Here is a 13,738-nt window from a genome sequence, read left to right as displayed (position 1 = left end):
CGCAAAAAACTATAGTCACGAAAATGTTGCCTTCATCAGAAAAGTCTTAAGTAATCAAACCTAGGCTTTGATAATCAACAATTAATACTCCACTGCTCATTTCTAAGTTTAATCATGCATTTAAATTATTGATCAATTTTAAGAATATGAAGTATAAAAATTCCTCTCAAAAAATCAGCATGTGTAAGGTTACAAAGATATCATAGAAATTAAACAAAGAATTGTTGAATTGAATGTATGAACATTCAAAGGCTTTTGCATGTGCCAAAATGCTGGCACTGCAATGATTCCATACAAAAGGCTGTAAATTCTCAGACTGGGCCAAGTAACTATTAGCAAGTTTAAATAAAAAACAAACAGAATCCAATACTGTATAAAATGCAGCAGGCCAGTTCTTAGGGGACACTCAGAAGAGTTAATCAAGTCTTTCAAAATGTATTATTACATTATCATTTGTCTGTGAATATATAAAGTTAAGTGAAATCTCCCATTTTACTCGAACCAATTGTAAAACAAAGGGAAAATGGTCCTTCTCTATCCCAATGAAACTAGCAGTTTTGGAATACAAATTGTGTACTAAGAGAAAGTGCTAAGCTAGAGGGTACATTAAAAATGTGACTCACATCCACCGAAACGTAGTTCCTTCATAAGTAAACTTCATATCACTTCATAATTGCTGGCTACTTATACACGCCATATAAAATTTGTACAAGTCCTATTTCATTCTCACCTTAGTTACTGTATATTCATTTCAGGTTTTGACAGAGCAGTCTACGTGATATAACTGAAAGTTAAACCATTTTTTCAAAAAGCCTCTGATTTGTACCCAAATCTGTTTTAGCCTAAAAAATGCAGCACTGCATGTCCAATTTTATATTCAAATAGTCCAGAAAAAGGAATAGCAACTTTTTTCAACAAAAAAAATGTCTATTGCTTTCATTGTAAAATTAAAATGAAAACACTCACTCTTAATTACAGAAGTGCATCTGTATTGCAACTGAACAATGTATTGTTGAAATGTGATTCACCAAAATTAACTTTTTTTATTTTATCTTAGTCACTCAGTTTTTCACAAACAGAAATCAATGTTCACCCATTAAAATATCACTGGAGTTGTCTACAGGTTAACTCTTATTTTCAGAATATGTTCTGGGTGTTATTCTGATTAGTTGTAATAGTGTAGGGTGGTTTTCTAAGGCTGGATATCTCTTAAGCATCAAATATTCACTTATTAAAAATTGCACTGATAAAAAATGATATCAATACTTCAATTCCACTCAGCTACAGTCACTCATAAGAAGCCAGATACATGTTCTCAGCTGTGTGCATTGAAAAGGCCACTTAAACCACCTGTGGAAAATCATGGTTACTGTTGTAATGCTACAAACACAAATGTGTATTGCACAGTATATAATACTAACTAGTAATTCTCTGCTATCAGGTTCTTAAAAAGCTGATAGTTAGATTTCTGAGTTGCGGGACACAAAGAAACCTGAAATGAGTCTTGTCCGTTTTTGTCGTCACAACGCAAAGGGCAGCAGTGAAGCTTTTCTTAAATGCTGGCAGAGATTTGTGCGAGACAAGCGAACATTCCCCAAGACATGCCTGCCTGATTCATGGGCTGACATTTCCTTTTTAAGCTTGCTTGACTGAAAGCTATGCACACTGGCCAAACCATACCGTAACCTGAGGCAGCCCTATGTTTTCAGTAACAGAACGTTCCACAACTATTTCCTATAAATATTTTAATCTTTCCAATTTGACTTGTAAAAAACTCGCCTTTTTTTCCCCCCCCCAGTTAAGCTCAATGATAAACCAGAATTGGTGCTCCAAGCAGAGTTGCAGAGGGGGAAGAAAGCAAACACAGAATCTCAAATGTAAAACATCATAACACTGCAGAATCCCACCTGCTTTTTATATTCCGCTTCATCTTCAGCGTTAATTATAAATCCAGTCTGCCTGACTTAATTGATGCCAGGAGCAGTATACATTCAGAGTGCAATCGATATAAGGTAAAAGTGCAGTTTGAAGATTCTGCACAGCACAGTATATGCATAGCAGCCCACTTCTTAACAATGCATGGCACTTTGCTGCCATCTGTCCATTGACAAAGGAAATGAATAATCGTATTCAGATAGAAGTGATACTTTTGTTTCTACAGTGCCAACAAGTCTAAAATAAATTAAAATTTCAATTTAAAATAACATTTTTTTAAACTTTAAGAAGGTTACTTCATATGGACATTTGAATAAAATGGAGTGAAATCTTTGAATAATGACTGCAATATTACCACCACACAGCTCCTTTACGATGTATCATTTTTCTTAAATAATCACTTAATTCCTTTGTCAATTAAATTCACCGGGGTAGAGTTTATTACAGGTCTTACAATACAGTTTGCTCAGAAACAGCCAAATCGCTACAAATTGATGTTCTGCTCTGTTCTACAAATTGATATTCTTTTGCACTGGTATAAAAAACATTGTGCTTAGAATCGCACAAAATTGGTCATCACCAATTAATCATTACAGCAAGTTTCCACTATTTACATTTTCAAGCTCTTTGAGGAAGCTCTTAGTGCAATGGCACCAACTAAAATCAAAAGATAAAGTTTAAAGTTTATTTATTAGTCACAAGGCTCACATTAACACTGCAATGAAGTTACTGTGAAAATAATCAGTATTTAATTTACAAAAATTCTGACTTGTATACACTGGCCAGCAAGAAATTATGTCCTGTTCAGTTTTTAAAAGTTATTTTCAGTGATTTAAACTGTGGTTACTCACAGGTAGGATTAGATATTCTTGTTGTAAACTCATTTTACGCTCAATTAAACCAATCTCCACCAGGTTACCATTCGAAAATACATTGAGAAATATATTTTAATACAAGGAAGAAAAGTACTGTCCGATTACACTGACTTGTGGAAGATTTTCAGAATTTTCCAATTGTTCATGCCAGCGGGATTTTCTGGTACTGCCATTGGCGTACCTCCACCATGGGTTTCCTGGGCACAGTAAGAAGTCTCACAACACCAGCTTCGTCACCAGATGAAGGAGTAGCACTCCGAAAGCTCATGATGCCAAATAAATCTGTTGGACTTTAAGCTGGTGTTGAGAGACCTCTTACTGTGCCACCCCAGTCTAACGCTGACATCTACACATCATGGGTTTCCTGGTTTGCGTGGGATGCAGTCCATGCGAAATCCCATTGAAAGTGGCAGGACCAGAAGATCCCACAGCCAGTGAACGGCTTACCACTTCCCGCTGTGAGAAGGCCAAAAATTCCGCCTCCTCCCCCCCATAGTGAAGTCTGAACCCAGGTTACGTGCTTATGTCTCTGGAGTGAAGCCTGAACTCAGGATGTTCCGAATTACAGGAAAGAGAGATACAATGCAGGTATAGCTGACACACATCTGGAAGAAACACACATTGAGAAGGATGGTACACAGGAGTAGCCAGAAGGCCCTGATCTAGTGGTCAGCTTCAGTGCAGGAAAGCCCAGTGGCCTGCAGCTACATTCCTGTTTCCAGTGCAGGTCCCTACCAGGCAAAGTTGAAGGAGGGAATGCTTCCCATGCAAATCCCTGATTGGAAGCCAGAAAAGAAAATTGTCCCCTGCTTCTTACAACAGGCCTGAATTGCCATTTTTACACTAACACATTTATTGCAATTTATTTAATTTTTTTTTAGACTGAATGTTGGTTTTCAAAAGTACCTATGCAAAAAAAGTCTTTTCTTTGTAAAGGGAGGAACACGAAGTGCAGTGGATGAGGAGAAAGACTCAAGAGGAAAACAAAATTTACACAGCCAAACCTCTAATGAGGTGGGGTTCAGAAAAATGGGGAATATTAATCATACCATGACAAATTGACAGTGGGGGGAAGTGATGAAATTAAAAAATGACAACAAATAAAATATATCAGACAGAAAGAGACAGGGCAAATTGGAAGTCCTGAGGAACATTAAACTTCAGTTTAGACTAAAGCATTCTCCATAACATTTTTAATAAGAGGATTACGCAAGGAGTTTGAGTAAACTTCCTTTTTAAACTGGCTAAACGTCCAGGCAGTCAAACAATCTGTTCCAGAGAGATTATATCTGGCCATGGAGGAGGTACATTGGAACACAAAGGGAAGTATTAAAACATCCTTCTTTCATCTGAAATATCAAATTTAAACTGAAAGGTGAAGGACACAAATGCCAATCCAAGAACATGAAAATCCTGAGTAACAACTTCACAACATTGTCAAAAACAGCCTCAGGAATGAAGCCTGAACCAAGGATCCTCTGAATTACAGGCAAGAAAGCTACCATGCAGCTGTAACTGTCACACATCAGGAAGAAATGTACATTGACAAGGATGATACTCAGGAGCGTGGGCTCACAACATGGAGTAACACTAAAAATGCGATAGGACCATGATTTGCCTTAATGTAAACTGCAGGTATAGCCAACATTCCAAAGAAAAATGCAGGAATGTTCCAACATGCCGTGCAAAAAAATTGCAGGTGGTTATGGATATGTATTGATGTTTCCCATTGTTTAAATTGTTTACACAGTTATATAAAGGTGCATTTCTCTTCCCTTTCAACCCAATTCACACTGATGGTTTTCCTGCCTCTCCACCAGGATCACACTTATACTTTTTATTTCTCCATGACCTCATCAGTTGCTCTGATTCCCCTGTTAAATCTCTCCAGTTCACACAGGCACTCCATTCACCCCTAATTCCTTGAATTCATCTTGGCATCCTTCTTCCTGGTACTAGTTTTGTCAGAGTTTGTGCTGATTGTCCATTTAAGGGCAACACAGCACAGTAAGGGTCACTTAGCTTGGGAGACCAATTGGGACTCCGAGTAGGGAATCACACCAGGGTTGAAGTTCCTTTAGGCATGAGACATGCAAGGTGCTAGGTGCAGCCATGAGGCTGCTGTTTCCTTCGTAATAAATCTATTTGTGTTTCAAATGAAGTCTGTGAAAGTACATCATTATAGTGTTCTGTTTCCATCCTCTAATTCATCGCAACATATTAACACCATTCTTCAATACTCCCCAGCCCAGGTCACAAAGGCATCCTTCTCCAGTTCACTCTGGCAATGTTCTCATCAGACTTCACACTCAGTCCAACTGACACTCTGCTGCACACGATGGGCAGGAACTCCTGACTGTTCAATAGTTTTGCAAGAACAGCAATTCCAGTACACAACAGAGTTTTGCATCTAAAAACCCAACAGTGCAAAAAAAAGGTCATTCTGCCCATCGAGCCTGCCCTATTCCCATAACCCCACGTATTTATCCTGCTAATCTCCGTGACATTAAGGAACAATTTAACATGGCTATCGACTTAACCTTCACATTTTTGGACTGTGGGAGGAAACTGGAGCACCCGGAGGAAACCCACAGACAGGGGAGAATGTGCAAACTCCACACAGACAGCCAGAATTGAACCCAGGTCACTGGCACAATGAGACATCAGCGTTAACCACAGTGCCACCATGCCAACCCATCCCAGGGAGAAGCAGTTGCAGGCAGGGCTCAAGCAAAAACTAGAGTGGCATTGAGCAAAGAACCAAACACCCAAGTTTTAACTGCTGGCTGAGTAAAATTCTGCTGGGTGGTGTACGAGAATGAAAAGATGAGTTTGGTAGCCCCCATCCACTGTTTACATTCAATAATTAGAAACAGCATACTGCTTTGGTATTTTGTGACATTGAGGGAATACAAAATGGGGAAACAGTGAAATATCCAGTATATCCCATTTGTGAGGAACCGTTTTTGATTCAATACATGAAGTATTATTCAACTTGCCGACAACTGTTTCTCTTTACTCCCTCCCTAATATTAGTTTTATTTTTCTCCTTCATTCCCCACATTTGCAGAAGCTTTTGGCCTCTCAAGATGAATCTGTAGGTGGATGGTTCATTGTGCTTTTTTTTCCTTCAGCCCTTCGAGAAGGGCATTTAGTCTATGTCTAGCCCTTGCCCTCGTAATACAATCAGTCAGGTAATTCCCTAATATACTATCAGTAGTTCAAATCATGCCTTACCACTCTGTTATACAGGAACGTAATGCCATAAAATGATTTATGTTTATTGTTTTATTAACTAAATATGCACAGCTGAAATTTCATCTCAGCACTTTTAAACAAAATAAATGGTAAAACGTTAAAATGGACTTCATCTTAATATGATGCTGAGTATTCTTGTAATAAGTTTTTGAAAAAATAGATTGAGGGGCAAATTTCATACTCCACGATGACACGTGTTTATATTTCTATGAAAATTATGCTGCTACAGTACTGAAACCACATTGTTAAGAGTCCCTTCTATCTTCATGTGTTTCCTATAGGAAGCCAGGCTAATTTCCTATTATTTTACTTTCTTACTTTCAGAATGGCCCATTTTTAATTAACTGGAAGTGAGAGATTCATAGAGGACTGTCATTTCTGGAAGACAGCAGCCAACACAAATATATACATGTAAAAATATTGCAGACGAATATTCGATTTATTGAAACAGGAGACTTCTCTGAAGTCAAACTTAGAAGTCATACATCACGCACAAAACAAAATGGCACTGGGAAATGAAAGCACAAAATTAAGAGATATAAAAAGAATGACTACCTATCAGAACTCCAATACAAAGGATTTCACTAAATAAGAGGAGCTTTTTTTAATACTGATTACCCTTCAAGAATAATACACGTTATTAAGAGGAAGTAAGCTACAAAGAAGGATACAGGAAAATGAGAAAATTGCTGAAGACAAACTACTGTATTTTCCAGATTAGCTATAATAGTTGCCTTTACAAAATGCAGATGTGAAGGATATGGAACATATTTATAGCATTGCATTGCATGCAGAACATCCATCATAACTACTATATCTAAACATTTTCCTTTTAAAAATGTTTTTGCAAAGAGTCCTTGGCTAAAACACATTTACATGTTACTTTCATGATCTACAGTGCACATTACATATGGTGGTATGATGAGTTTTTCTTGAATGGTTGAGTTTGTGAAAAACAATTTCACACAGTAATGACAGTGCCATGTGCACTACCATGCGTGTGTGGTGTGTGTCAATGCTTGGTGGGTTCTGGTTATGCAAAGATTTGCCCTCAAGCAAAACAGTCTAATCCCAGTTTTTAAACTACAGAGGAATTAGAGATTAGTGGTTAAAAGGCTGAGTCCAAATGGCATGGCAAAACATCATGTCAAACTTACACAAAAATATGAAAAGAGTTTAACTCCTTAAAGAGGGAAAAAGTTATTGCAAAAAAAAATGCCCTTGCTTTGAAATCTCTTTACCCTCTGCTGTGCTTCTTTCTTTGCAGCTATTGAGGGGAATCAAAATACACAGTGTTGGCTCAGGTGAGAAAACCAGTGTGGAGTTTGCAGGCTTCACAGCCGGTTTTTCTCACTGTGTTGAGCACCATTCTGTGCACTTTAAAAGGGGAAGTGAGAATCAGACAGTCAACTGGAGGGGCAGGCAGGGCCCTAAAGACACCAGCAAGGCCAGAAATCCCGAGATTGATGCACCCCTATTAAAACCATTTGATAAGGTATCCACAAAAGGTGCTAAAAAAGATAAGAATCCATGTGTTCGAAGTAGCACATTAGAGATTGGCAAGCTGATAGAAGACAAAGTTAGAAAAGAGGGACATTTTCAGGATGGCAGGCTGAACTAGTGGAGTCAGTCTTGGGGCCACACTTATTTACACTATGTCTAAATGACTTGCACAAGGGAAGTGAATGCCAAGTTTGCAGATGACACAAAAATAGGTGGAAAGGCAAGTGGTGAGAATGATAGAGTCTACAGAGCGATACCGACAGGTTCACTGACTAGACAAAAACTTGGCAGATGGAATATGATGTAGGAACACGTAAAGTTATGCAATATGCTAGGAAGAATAAAGGAGCTGAATATCATTTAGATGGAGAAAGACTACAGAAAGCTGCAGCACAAAGGGTTTTTGGGGTCCTTGTACATTAAGTTAATCCCGGGCGTGGAGGGATTTTCTTATTAGGAGAAGAGTAGGTTTGGCCTATACTCATTGGAGTTTTGGAGAATGAGGCAACCTGATGTGAGACATACAGGATTATAAGGGAGCTTGACAGGCCAGAGGCCTGTGTGAGTCTAGGATTAGAAGACATGATTCCCAAGGGAAGGTATTGCTTATTTAAGGAGGAGATGAGGAAGAAGTCCTCCTCTGAGGGTGCTGAATCTGTGGAATTCTTTACCTTAGGGGACTGTAGAGGCTGGGTCGTTAAAAATGTTCAGGGCAGAAGTGCACAGATTTTTCATCAGTAATGAAATTAAGGGTTATGGGGAAAAGATGAGGAAATAGAGGTGAGGACTATTATATCAGATCAGTCATGATTTGATTGAATGTTGGACCAGACTAGATGAGCCAAAAGGCCTGCTTCTGCTCCTGCATCTTAGTCTTCTGGTTGCTTAAATTTCCTCAAACTAATGTTTTGTATGCAAGACCATCTAAGTTAACTTTCAAAGTGTGAACGGAAGGGCAGGGTAGTCTTTTATTCAAAATCACTTACTTTAACGTGGCTCTGTGCACCCAGGTTATAGATTTCGGTGGGCTTCACTTCATTAATGATCTTAACTAGGCACGTGCTGTCAGTGAGATCTCCATAGTGCAGCCTCATATCTGTAAATTGAAAGCCCAAGTTAGTACTTAGAGTCTGGAATTTACCATATCAAAGGAAAGGCAACTAACATGCTCCAAACTATTGCCCTTGAAGTCAAATTGAAATTCAATTCGGCTTTAGAAGACATTTTATTTTGCATTGCCTCTCTATTTATGAAACAATAAAAGTAACTCTTTTGAGGGCTCTTGGTCTGTACTCAAAAGGAGTTTAGAAAGCTGGGGGGGGGGGGGGGGGGGGGGGGGGGCGGTCACATTGAAACTTCCAGAATACTGAAACGCCTGGATTGAGTGGATGTGGGAAAGATGTTTCCATTAGTAGGGGAGGTGATGATCCGAAGACACAACCACAGGGTAAAGGGATGACCCTTTGGAACTGAGGTAAGGAGGAATTTCTTCAGCCAGAGGGTGGTGAATTTATGGAATATATTGCCACAGAAGGCTGTGGAGGCCAGGTCATTGAGTGCATTCAAGACAGATAGGTTCTTGATTGGGAAGGGGACCAAAGGTTATGGGGAAATGGCAGGAGAATGGGGTATCAGCCATGGCGCAGCAGACACGGTAGGCTGAATGGCTTAATTCTGCTTCTATATCTTATGATCTTAAGACTTAATCAAGTATCATCTAATCAGGAACATTAAAGAGGTTACATCATTAATCGAGGGATTGAGTTTAGGAATCGGGAGGTAATGCTGCAACTTTATAAGACCCTTGTCAGGCCTCATTTGGAGTCCTGTGCGCAGTTCTGGTCACCTTACTATAGGAAGGACGTAGAAGCTATTGAAAGGGTACAGAGGAGATGTACAAGGATGTTGCCTGGACTGGGAGGCATGCCTTATGAAGTTAGGTTGAGGGAGCTGGGACTCTTTTCCCTGGAGAGACGAAGGTTGAGAGGCGACCTGATAGAAGTTTATAAAATGTTGAGTGGAATAGATAGGGTGGATTCTCAGAGGCTATTTCCCCGGGTTGAAATGGTCGCTACGAGAGGACACAGATTTAAGGTGCGGGGAGGCAAGTACAGAAGTGATGTTAGGGGTAAGTTTTTCACTCAGAGGGTGGTGAGTGAATGGAATCGGCTGCCGTCAGTGGTGGTGGAGGCGAACTCGCTGGGGTCTTTTAAAAGACTTCTAGATGAGTATATGGAACTTAATGGGATGGGGGGTTATAGATAGGTCTATAGATTGGTAGGTGTTGATGTGATCGGCGCAACTCGTGGGCCGAAGGGCCTGTTTGTGCTGTAGTGTTCTATGTTCTAAATTAATTAGCGTGAAAACAATGAAGTTGTCTCTTTAATATTTAATGATTCATTTTGGTAGGACAAACTTGAATGCTGATTACAGGGTCAATGGCAGGGCTCTGAGAAATGTGGAGGAACAGAGAGATCTTGGGGTTCATATCCACAGATCTCTGAAGGTTGCCACTCAAGTGGATAAAGCCGTGAAGAAGGCTGATAGTGTGTTAGCGTTTATTAACGGGGATTTGAGTTTAAGAGTCGTGGGGTTATGCTGCAACTATACAGGACCTTGGTGAGACCACATTTGGAATACTGTGTGCAGTTCTGGTCACCTCACTATAAGGAGGATGTGGAAGCATTGGAGAGAGTGCAGAGGAGATTTACCAGGATGCTGCCTGGTTTGGAGGATAGGCCCCAGGGAGCTGGGGCTTTTCTTTTTACAGTGGAGGAGGATGAGAGGCGACTTACAAGAAGTTTATAAGATGGTGAAGGGGATAGATAGAGTGGTGTTCAGAGACTATTTCCTCAGGTGGATGTAGCTGTTACTAGGGGGGCATAACTATAAGGTTCATGGTGAGAGATATAGGAGGGATGTCTGATGTAGATTCTTTACTCAGAGTGGCTGGGGTGTGGAATAGAGTGCCTGCTGTGATAGTGAGTTGGACACTTTAGCAAGTTCCAAGCAGTTATTGGATAGGCACATGGAACACACCAGAATGACGGAGTGGGTTAGCTTGATCTTGGGTTTGGACATTGCTCGGCACAACATGGAGGGCCGAAGGGCCTGTACTGTACTGTAGTGTTCTATGTTCTACAACTTCTAAAATTTCAATTTAAAGTTTTAAAGAAAATGAAATATTATTAGTGAGGCATTCAAACTTGGGAGTCAATATCACCAATAAGAATTATGGAGAGAGAATCTTAACTTTAATATATTGACAACTATTTCATAGACTATTGAATGCAAGAGGCCAACAACAAAAGGCTGGCGGTCAGTGTAAAATATCTTTATTGAGAATGATCCACAGTGAAAAGAAAACTGGAGCAGTGCCAGTTCACAGTTAGATTTGTTTCTATATTTCCTGTTTATAATTTGCAATGATTCTTTCTTCACCCATCTATTGTTCTAAAGGCACACATTTTCACTTTCTTACACGAAAGTATTCAGTTATACCCTCACAGTTACAAATTACATTTCTAGCTACCAAAGATAGGCCACAGACAATTGATCCTCTATAGTAGGTGTAACTGCATATCATCTCATCGGATATTTGCATAGTGACTGTACCAACAACAGCTCCCAATGCCACCACAATTTGAAAATTAAACACATTGGGCAGGATTTTCCCATTCTGCTCGCCATGGGAATTGAAGTGGGTGAGGGGCAGACCATGGGAAGATCTGTTGACCTTAGACGGGCTTTTCCAGTTTCAGGGCAAGCATGGCTGGAAAATCTTTGTCCATTGTAAATGCGTTGGACATAATAAGAACCAGCAAATTAAAATGAGACTTTTTTTTGCAACATTAAATTTTCAAGTATATAGAATCCCTACAGTGCAGAAGGAGGCCATTCGGCCCATCAAGCCTGCACCAACAACAATCCCCTCAGACACTAACCCCGCAACCCCACGCACTTACCCTGCTAATCCCCCCAACACTATGGGGCACTTTAGCATAGTCAATCAACCTAACCCGCACATCTTTTGGGTGTGGGAGGAAACCAGAGCACCAGGTGGAAACCCACGCAGACACATAAAGAACGTGCAAACTCCCCATAGTCACCCGAGGCCGGAATTGAACCTGTCCCCCAGCACTGAGGCAGCAGTGCTTACCTCTGTGCCGCCCCATATTGTTGTCATAGTATTTTCTCAATGTTTTTACAAGAAAAATTAAGCATTAAGAAGCCACCATGGTGAACTATTTCAACAAGCTTTATAACCTGAACTAAATGAATATGAAAAAGCTAAACAAAAAGGTTTTGTAAAAGTATCAACAACTAACAGGCAAAGTCCTCACAGTATTAAAAGGTAGCTTTGCATAAGTCAAAATCTGTGCCAGTGCACAGTAATGCATCATCTTAATAGTCTAAAAGCTTTTAAAATTGACCCCAACCCTAATAAAACACACCGGATAACTGTTACTACAACTTTATTAATGGACTGACTGAGGTGGCAAAAAGGAATACACAAAGAAAAATGAAATTCTGCTTCGAAAACTGAATGGTTATTAATTAACACGTTAAGAAATGTTTTTATTAGTGCAGCCATAAAGGAAAATGGAAGGCAAAGAAAGGATGTAAATTTAGCAAGGGAACAGTTTATTGGCAAAAAAAAAGCATCGACCAAGTACAATTACGAACTTACTCCCTTCGATGTGCGTGCGGGGATTCTTGTACAAATGCTCAATACGCCCAGTGTTGAAAGAACTGGATCGACGTATAATTCCATGCACCTAAGAAGAAACATGCAACAAAAAAAAGTCAAATTTAGCTGACCAAAAAATAGGTTAGATTTCAAAGGACAAAATGTGCAGAAGGAAAAGGACAACTTCTGCTTGACCAATAAACACCAGAATGCCCTTAAAATGAATGCAATTCAGAAAATAACTCATTGGTTTCCCAAAAAAGTAACAGCAGTTAAAAGCTAAATGTTTATGTCCTAAAGAAAAAGTGTTTCCAGCACACAGGTATTATACATTTCATATGGGTCATTATAGAATGTTTTGGTCAGCTAGGTGTCAGGGCATGTGCAAAAATCCAGTCATGATTAAGAGTCTCTAAGTCAAACTACTGAGAAATTATAAGTTGACTATCTGCTCTGGCATTTTCTCTCTCCAAACTTCTCCACCTATCTCTCTCCTCCTTAGAAGTTGCTCCTGAATACTTAGCCTTTCAGCAAAAGTTCACCTGTCTAAAAATCTCTTGTGCATCAAATTTGTCTGGTAACACTCCTGTGAAGCACCTTAGGATATTTTTCTACCTTAAAGCTGGTAAACAAAAGCAAGCTATCATCACTGCTGTTGGTACAGACCCTATACAACTTTCTACAGGGTAGTACTTCCACGTATCTTAGGCCCAATTTGACAAGAGTATCTCCAAGTGTGTGATGAGATATTGTCGAAGTTTAATCTGATGGAACCATGCAACTTCATGAGGACTGCACCATTCTTACTTCAGACTTATTTAGCATCAAAGACGCTTCACAGTTTAAGAGATAATAAAGATCATAAAGATCTAAGGATGTATAATTCTACAGAAAGGAAGCATTATTCAAATAGTGGTCATAACATGATGAGAGTTTGAAGTCAGGTTTGAGAAAGAGAAAGATCACACAAATAAATCCCTTAAACTTAAATAAGACTGACTTTGAAGCAATGAGTCACAGACATTGGGCTGAGTTTCTAAACAGAGAGACCGCCTTAGTAGCACTGGGAAGTATTCGAAAAAGCAGCTGGTACAATACAAGACAAATACACACTCCTGAACAGCAAAAGTTATACCACATCAACAGGAAGACAATAGAAAGACAAGTGACTTATACAAACGCCAGGAAAAGTGGTAATCCAGTGGACTGGGAAAAATACATAAGGCAAAAAACAAGACGATGAAAACATTGTGAACCGCAAGCAAGAAAGAGCCTTTTAAATATTTTTTGAACCGGTCCACTAGATGTTAGTGATTTCTGTATTTGGATCCTAAAATGTCCCCTTGGTTCATTGCTTTTCACCAGGTGGAAAATATTCAAATCTCTTGGGTGTAAGGTGAATCGCCTCACACCTTCCCACATTGAGCACCAATCTGCCACAGTTTTTCTCCACTCATTTAGCCAATCAACATACCTT

General features: G+C 39.5%; 1 protein-coding gene across 1 annotated transcript in view; it reads right to left on the bottom strand.

Annotated features, from left to right (window-relative positions):
- gmds (GDP-mannose 4,6-dehydratase) overlaps positions 1 to 13,738 on the bottom strand; it is a 544,463-nt gene that overhangs the window by 429,824 nt on the left and 100,901 nt on the right. Inside the window, exons 3-4 of the mRNA XM_080202776.1 lie at positions 12,262 to 12,349; positions 8,558 to 8,667 (exon numbers count right to left, since the gene is read on the bottom strand). Of these exons, the coding sequence (XP_080058902.1) occupies positions 8,558 to 8,667; positions 12,262 to 12,349 (198 nt within the window). The remainder of the gene's footprint in view (positions 1 to 8,557; positions 8,668 to 12,261; positions 12,350 to 13,738) is intronic.

Source organism: Carcharhinus amblyrhynchos, chromosome 2 (genome assembly GCF_965287045.1).
Source record: "Carcharhinus amblyrhynchos chromosome 2, sCarAmb.v2.hapA, whole genome shotgun sequence".
Lineage (NCBI taxonomy): Eukaryota > Metazoa > Chordata > Chondrichthyes > Carcharhiniformes > Carcharhinidae > Carcharhinus > Carcharhinus amblyrhynchos.
This window is presented reverse-complemented; position numbering and strand designations above follow the sequence as displayed.